The sequence below is a fragment of the Xiphophorus hellerii genome, chromosome 7 (assembly GCF_003331165.1).
Source record: "Xiphophorus hellerii strain 12219 chromosome 7, Xiphophorus_hellerii-4.1, whole genome shotgun sequence".
In the NCBI taxonomy this organism is placed as follows: Eukaryota; Metazoa; Chordata; class Actinopteri; order Cyprinodontiformes; family Poeciliidae; genus Xiphophorus; species Xiphophorus hellerii.
The window spans coordinates 953,187-960,441 of record NC_045678.1 but is presented as its reverse complement, the minus strand read 5'-3'; the positions used below and the strand labels follow the sequence as shown (position 1 = coordinate 960,441).

The 7,255-nt window shown below is 39.1% G+C and overlaps 1 protein-coding gene across 4 annotated transcripts in view; it reads left to right on the top strand.

Annotated features, from left to right (window-relative positions):
- The first annotated feature begins 2,205 nt into the window (after nt 1-2,205).
- Nucleotides 2,206-7,255, top strand: part of rrp1 (ribosomal RNA processing 1) — a 28,388-nt gene continuing 23,338 nt past the window's right edge. For 3 of the 4 annotated variants that reach the window (XM_032568142.1, XM_032568143.1, XM_032568141.1), the window contains exons 1-4: nt 2,207-2,410; nt 2,933-3,015; nt 3,668-3,725; nt 3,808-3,893. In XM_032568142.1, coding sequence (XP_032424033.1) covers nt 2,284-2,410; nt 2,933-3,015; nt 3,668-3,725; nt 3,808-3,893 — 354 coding nt within the window. In that variant the 5' untranslated portion in view covers nt 2,207-2,283. Of the gene's footprint in view, nt 2,411-2,932; nt 3,016-3,667; nt 3,726-3,807; nt 3,894-7,255 lie in introns of all 4 variants that reach the window. The other variant, XM_032568144.1, reaches the window with a different exon arrangement.

The following is a 7,255-nucleotide window of genomic DNA, read 5'->3' as shown; positions in this document are numbered from 1 at the left end:
AGGAGTATCCCAAGATAAGAAGCAGCTGCAGCTTCAAGGTTTAGGGAAAAGCAAAATTTTGTCTTTCACACGGTTTAACAAATTCCTCCTCTCTGGGGTGTGAATACTAAATCTTGATGTAAAACAAACTGGTAACTACTTATGTAAGAATGATAACAAAACATAATTATTCTAACACAAACTGTAGGCTATTGTTTCATATGATAAATCGTGTAACCATAGTAACAATAATAACCACACCCGTTGCGCAAAAGAACATCCCCAAAACAAATGTGTAACCATCTCATCATCTCCACAGTTTGATCTAGGACATTGAGTGCATTTTCTCTGATACAAAGAAGCTTTTGTAGGTAATCATTCATTTACTATTTGCATGTTAAGTCTTTATTAGAAAAATGCATATCATCGACATTTTTCATGTTTTCACACAATAATAACAACAATAATAATAATAATAATAATAATAATAATAAATAAGTAAATAAAGACAGATCCCAAAAAAATCCACGAAGAAGACGAAGCAGACGTAATTGCACGTGACAGTTGCACGCCTGTGGCAAATACTTTATTTAATACAAATCTTACTATCATGCATACTAAATTATTCAAGTATCTTGAGTAACTTGCAGTCAAAGATTATACTAAAAAATGAAAGAAAAACAAAGGGATTACAGAATGACATGGAGCCACAGGGGGGCTGCCAGGAATCTTGGCCCCCTTGACAAAAAAATTAAATTGGCCCCCCCACGCAGCTGCTGTTACAAGTTGTTGAGTCTATCCGACCTATCAAAAGCATCACAATTTTAAAGCCTTGCTTTCTTTGGTCCAATGCTGATAACTAGCACAATATTTACTGCTCATGAATTTAACATTCAACAGTCTGCATACAGTATGCAAGTAGGTTGCTTAAATGTTTTCTATTAGTTTTAGATTACTGAAATGTCCCTCCCCAGTTCAACAGTCATAGACAACATGCAAAATATACATGAAGCAATCCAGACTTCTCAAAAAATGCTATGTAGTTGCATTTTATTCAAGCTGCAGTATATAACTTTACTAAAAAATATGTTTTCTCCGTATTTGTTAAAGCTGTCACCATGTCGTGACAGTTTGTTATGAGACAGATAATCTGTGAAAATAATCAATCTCTTCTACCTCCTCCCAGAGCTACTTTTACTGGCTAAAGTAATGCAACGTTCCGACCAAAACAACCAATCAGAACCAGGAGGAGGGTCTTAGTGCTGTCAATCAACTTCATTCAGTCACTGCTAAATGTGCTAATGGTGGAGAAACAACTTATAATTACAGGAAAATCGTTTATCTGCCGTCACTGGTAGCTATGCTAACTAGACTAAGCATTTACAACAGGCTATGCTAGCTGCAGCATAGCATAAAGCGAGAAGGAGAAAAGATGAGCAGCCACATTAGATTGTGATTGACAGCACTAAAACTCTCCTGCCACTGACTGGTTGTTTCTAGCACTTTTAGAAAGCAGAGGAAATAGATTTTTCACAGATTATCTCTCATACCATACTGTCACAACATAATGACAATTTTAACAAATATGTGAAAAAATATATATATATTTATAAAAGTTACATACTGCAGCTATAATTTCACTCAGGAGAGGACAGGCCAGGAGGGACGTGGGTTAGAGCTGCTGCTGACTGACTCATCTGTTAAATGGTAAAAGGTACAGGGACAAGTTAAATATATGAATATCTTGATAATTTTTTTCCTTAATTCATTAGTGGACTAGTCCACTAGTGAAATGGAGGCAAACAGTAGTCTGTAGCTAAGCTAACTATGCTAAATGGTTGATTATCTCAGACAGTCTTTTCTTTCATTTCAGAAAAACTGGGTTATAAATTGACACTCTTGCCTTTTTTTCTTTCTTTTCTTTTTTGTGAAGGTTGTGGCGAGAAAGAAAATTAAGAATTGTAAAACATAAGCCTGAAAGGGAGAGACTAAGAAGAATGGTTAGCAGGACAGCACAGGAATGGTGTCTTAAAGGAATATTGGAGAATGAAGGAAACATAGTGGATATTTACAGATTAAGGAAAGCATTATTTATTTATCTTCAGAATACCAAATTTAAAAAAATAGAATTTAATGGCTGCAAAGTAGTGTTGCTCACACCCATGTACAGTAGGTGGCGGTGTGCACCTCAAAGTTGCTTGTGATCCGCCATAATAGAACAGAAGAAGAAAAACGTCATCGTCTCGCGCCGCAAGGGAAAACGTGTGAAGAGAGAGAGGAGAATCCACGTGAGATCTTGAGAGCATGGCAGCGGTTCAGGAGCCGGAGGTCCAACTGGCCCAGAGGTTAGCCTCCAATGAGAAGGCCGTCCGGATCAAGGCGATGAAGAAACTACGGAAATACATCAGCGCCCGCTCACTGAGAGCCTCAGGTAGGCTAACTAAGCTGGACGCCCCCACTCCCGGGGCCCGTTCTCCATATGGACGGGCCCCGAGGGCTCTCATATGGAGGAAGCTAAAGACAGACAGGGGCCCCGCAGTCCCCACACGGTAATGACCAGATTTTAGCAATAATGATCATGACTCGGGCTCTTCCTGGTGATAAAACAAGTCTTAGCCTAGCTAATGTGTGACTTTGCCCTGGTCCAGACCACCAGCGCTACTATCCTGAAACTCTTAGCTGCTTCTCCTCTCCAACCCACAGAACCAAATGAATGGCTTAGCAGGCCTCTGAAGAACTGAACTATAAAGGAATTCGACATTTTATTCAGGTCTGTTGGAACAGGGTTGCATCTAAAAGTTGGAAGACAGAGTTGGGCATCTTGATTTACATTTGATAGGATTATCTTCAGTAAGAGTCACAGATTTCGAAGAGCATCAGTTAATCTCAAAATTCATACTGAGCTGTAGCTATCCTGATCTCTGGGTTAAGTGATGCTGTGTCTGCTTTTCAGGCGGATTCACAGGAGATGAACTCCTCAAGTTGTGGAAGGGCCTCTTCTACTGCCTGTGGATGCAGGACAAAGCTCTGCTACAGGTGAGCGTGTGTGTGTGTGTGTCAGGTTAATTTCCTAGTGACGTCCCTTCAGGTTTCATCTTAAAGCTTATTTATTTCGCAGTATGCTGAAGAGTGTTTTCTTTAGTTTTTATTCTGGGGTTAATCCACATAACTCTGCGACACAGCTTCATTCTCCTTCATAAACAGCACAAGGACTGGACATTCATACAGCACTGTACCGTAAATACCTGCATAAACAGATGAATGTCTCCGCCTCAGGCATCTGGAAGTTGTACCCATGGATGAAGCACAGTCCTGATACCTGCCGTGATGTCACACAAGGCAGTGGTGTGTTTGAGGTGTTGCCTTAAAATTCATCTACAGTGGTCCCCCATTTAACTCAAATGTTAATTAGGATATCAGAAGCTTACAAAACTATTAAATCATAATCTAGAATTCTTTGATTTCTTAAAGGTGTAGTAATGTTGGTGTCTGCAAACATTTGACCTTGAAGACATTTTATTCAATGTCATTTTTCTGTCTCTTAGCAAAAAGAAGTAATTGACATAAATCTAAATGATCTAAAAAAGAAACAGAAGAAGAAAAGAGTTTTATGTATTTTCATGTTTATGTAAATATGTAGCTTAGTTTATCAGTCATATTTAGTTCATCTTCACTGTTGCTTCCTAAGGAGGAACTGTCCAACCAGATCTCCACCCTCATCCACAACTTCCATGATCTGGATAAACGTGAGCTTCTGCTGCACCATTTCATAGTGATGACAGTTGAACCACAGACCTGCTGTCTGGCTAACAGGTGATTTCCCTGCAGAGCTCATGTACCTGGAAAGCTTCTTGCAGACCATGAAACGAGAGTGGACTGGGATCGACCGGCTGCGGATGGACAAGTTCTACCAGGTTTGTTCTCTTTGCTGTAGAACTGAGATCATTTACTGACCACTCACCCAAGTGGAAGCTTTTGGGTTTTGCTTTACCTCTGCTTTTGACACAGTTGATCATGTCATCTTGATAAGTAGACTCAAAGACTGTGGATTTACTGGTGTTGTCTTACAATGGTTCACATCCTACCTTTCAGACAGATCCTTCAGGGTCTACATTAATCAAATAATGTCTGACTCATCAGATCTGTCATATGATTTACCCCAGGGATTTGTTATTTGCCCAATCCTGGTTTTATTGTATATTGCTTCTTCAACCCAGATCAGGGGTCACCAACCTTTTTGAGACTGGGAGCTACTTCATGGGTACAGAGTAACACAAAGGGCTACTTGTTTGATATAAATTGACCTAAATTTTCTTGGCTCAGCCTTTATAACAATACTACATACACATATATATGACTACCCTCTACACGTCGTCATCAGCAGCCAGAGGAGCCTGTTCAGTGACAGACTGCTGCTTCCCAAGTGCCGGACCAATAGATTTAAGAACTCTTTTGTCCCCCATGCCTTCAGACTGTACAATTCCTCATTGGGGGGGGGGGAGGTGACACAGGACAGAGGATGGAAGGAGTAGTGACCCCTTGTATTTTTCTCCATACTTATCAGGTCAAACCACATAGTGCAATACGATATCACTGGTCAATCTATCCGCCAAATTCTTATATATTTTTTTGTGTTGTATTTATATTTACTTATATTCTTATATTCTATATTCTTATTCCTTGTTTCTTGCATAATTTAAGGTTTTTCTTGCATAATTTAAGGTTTTGGTTACTCACATTTGGTGTGTACCTTAGTATTTAATTTGTATTTTGTATTCTTTTGCACTTTTGCTTACTGTGTGTTAACTTTGTTTTTTTGCCTGGGAGCTGCTGGTAACTTCAATTTCCTGAGGGAGTCTTCCCAAAGGATCAATAAAGTACAAGTCTAAGTCTAAGTCTACATGCTGCCTGATCATATTAATGTTAGGGACTACTCACAATAGTTATCAGTAATGATTTACCATGGCGGATATAGTTAATTGCTATTATGTGATCAGAAGTTCTTTGTTCACAGAGTTTTAAGTTTGATTCCCTTTTGGAGCTCTTCTGTGTGATTCTAAATTGCCCACAAGTGACTGAGATTGGTGATTGGTGCAGTAACTCCTGCAGCTGCACGGCTGTACGCACTCAGTACCTTGAAATTTTACTTTAAATAAAAAAAAGAAAAGAATAGTTATTGTATGTTTTATTTTCTAACCCTCTTTACTATTAGCAAAATTGTGGAGAAAAAAAATATCTTTTGTGTCAAAAGATATTGTACACACAGCTGTGTCAGTCTGGAAGTGGTGAGGTGGTGCACGCCAAAGCCTAAGTCTTATTTGTCAGTTTGCTTTTGTTTATTTTACAGCTTGGCGTTTTTCTGTAAGCTAAAAATGAATGAGCGGAGTTTGAACCTCCCGTAGTTCTAAGATCCCGCTTGAGCGTCTTACAATGTGCGCGGTTCTGGCGGGTCGCCAGTTTATTAGCTTTTTTTGTGGTTTTGCGAACTGAAAAGCTGACAGGTCACCCGTTGGCTGACACCAGCAGATGTCAAAAAAAAAAAAAAAGGTCTGACAGATCGGGGGTACCACAAAACTATCACTGCACCTGACCTGCAAGAGCACAACCACCTCTCCAACATGCAAAAATCAGCACAAACCTAGATCACAGACGATGCTAAATAATAAAGACATAGAAGCGAAGCCTACCCTTGTGGTTCACGGAAAGAGGAGGGTGTTGATCGCAGGTTCAGGTGGTGTCAGATGTCCAGACGACGAGAAGGTGAAGCAACAATATTTCTTAATTTCTACTCTCTTGGCTAGATTAAATTCGACTAGATTAAATTGCTTAACCCACAGTCTTAGCGCGACGGTCAGGAAGAACGGCAGATGTCAGCTGACAGGTGAGCCATCAGCTCTCCAGTTTGGGAAACATTAAAGAAGCTCATAAACAGACGACCCGCCAGAACCGCACACGGTAAAATGCTCCGCCGGGATCCAAATGACCGCTTTTAGAACTACGAGAGGTTCAAACTCCTGTCATTAATTTTTATCTTACAGTAAAAGCGCCAAGCCGGCAAATAAACAAAATTAAACTGACCAATAAGATTTAGGTTTAGACTCACTCAGATGTGCGCTACGTACAAGATGTTTTGGCACAAAAGATCTTTTTCTCTGCACAATTTTGTAGTAAAGAGGGTTAAATAATAAAATTTCCAGGAATTATTCTTTTCTTTTTTTAATTGAAGGAAAATCTCACGCTATGGAGTGTATGTACAGCCGTACAGCTGCAGACGCTGCTGCCCTCTGATAATATCCTGCTGGTGTCTGCGCATAGTTCTGAACTTTAACCGTAGAAAAGAGATTTATACAAAAAGCAATTTATTTTAAACGTTTTTATAATTTCTTTTTTTAAAAATTCTAAATATAATCAAATGTTATTACTTCATTGTAAAAACATTTAAATAAATAATATTTTAGGCAGTGCTCCCTAATGACAATGGCTATTTTTAGAACTTGCTCCGCGGGCGACTGGCAATTTCTCCTCGAGCGACCGGGTGCCCGCAGGCACCGTGTTGGTATAATCTCGCCCAGATTATACGCCATTTTGATCATGTCTCTTGTCATTCCTGTGCTGACAACTTGGTTATCCTGTTTTTTTTTTTAACCTTCTGAGTTTTTTAAATTGTTATGTCTGATCTCTTATTTGAGATTAAGATTTGGTTAAAAATAAACTGCTTACAAGTAAACTGAACTCCAACAAAACAAACACTGATGGTGGCTGATCAAAAGATTCCTGAAATCAGAAAGCACACCAGTTTCCCAGGATCTTCCGTTCAGGCTGATCTCAGATATCTAGTTGTGATTTTCTAGTTGTGATATCTAGTATAGATTTTTAACAGAGACACACAGGGAAGCTCATCTAATACCTGTATTAGCTGCTCTTCACTGTTTATTTTAAATTCCAATTTAAACTTCTTATTTTAACTTTTATGGCCCTCCAGTATGTCTCTGACGTGCTTAAACCTCAGCAGAGCGCTGAGGTCTGCTGATCAGTGTCTTTGTTAATCCCACATGAAAAATACTTGTGGGAATCGGCCGCTTCAGGCTGTTGCTCCCCGATTGTGGAGTTCTCTCTCATTGTTTTTAAGTTGTCGATTCTATTGATTATTTTAAAACGCATCTATAAACACATTTATAGCTGCATTTGTACAGACAGGCTTTTCATATAATTTGATGTTTTATGTGCATTTCTTATATGTTTTAAAAGCACTTTCTGTTTTTTTTTTATTTGTGAA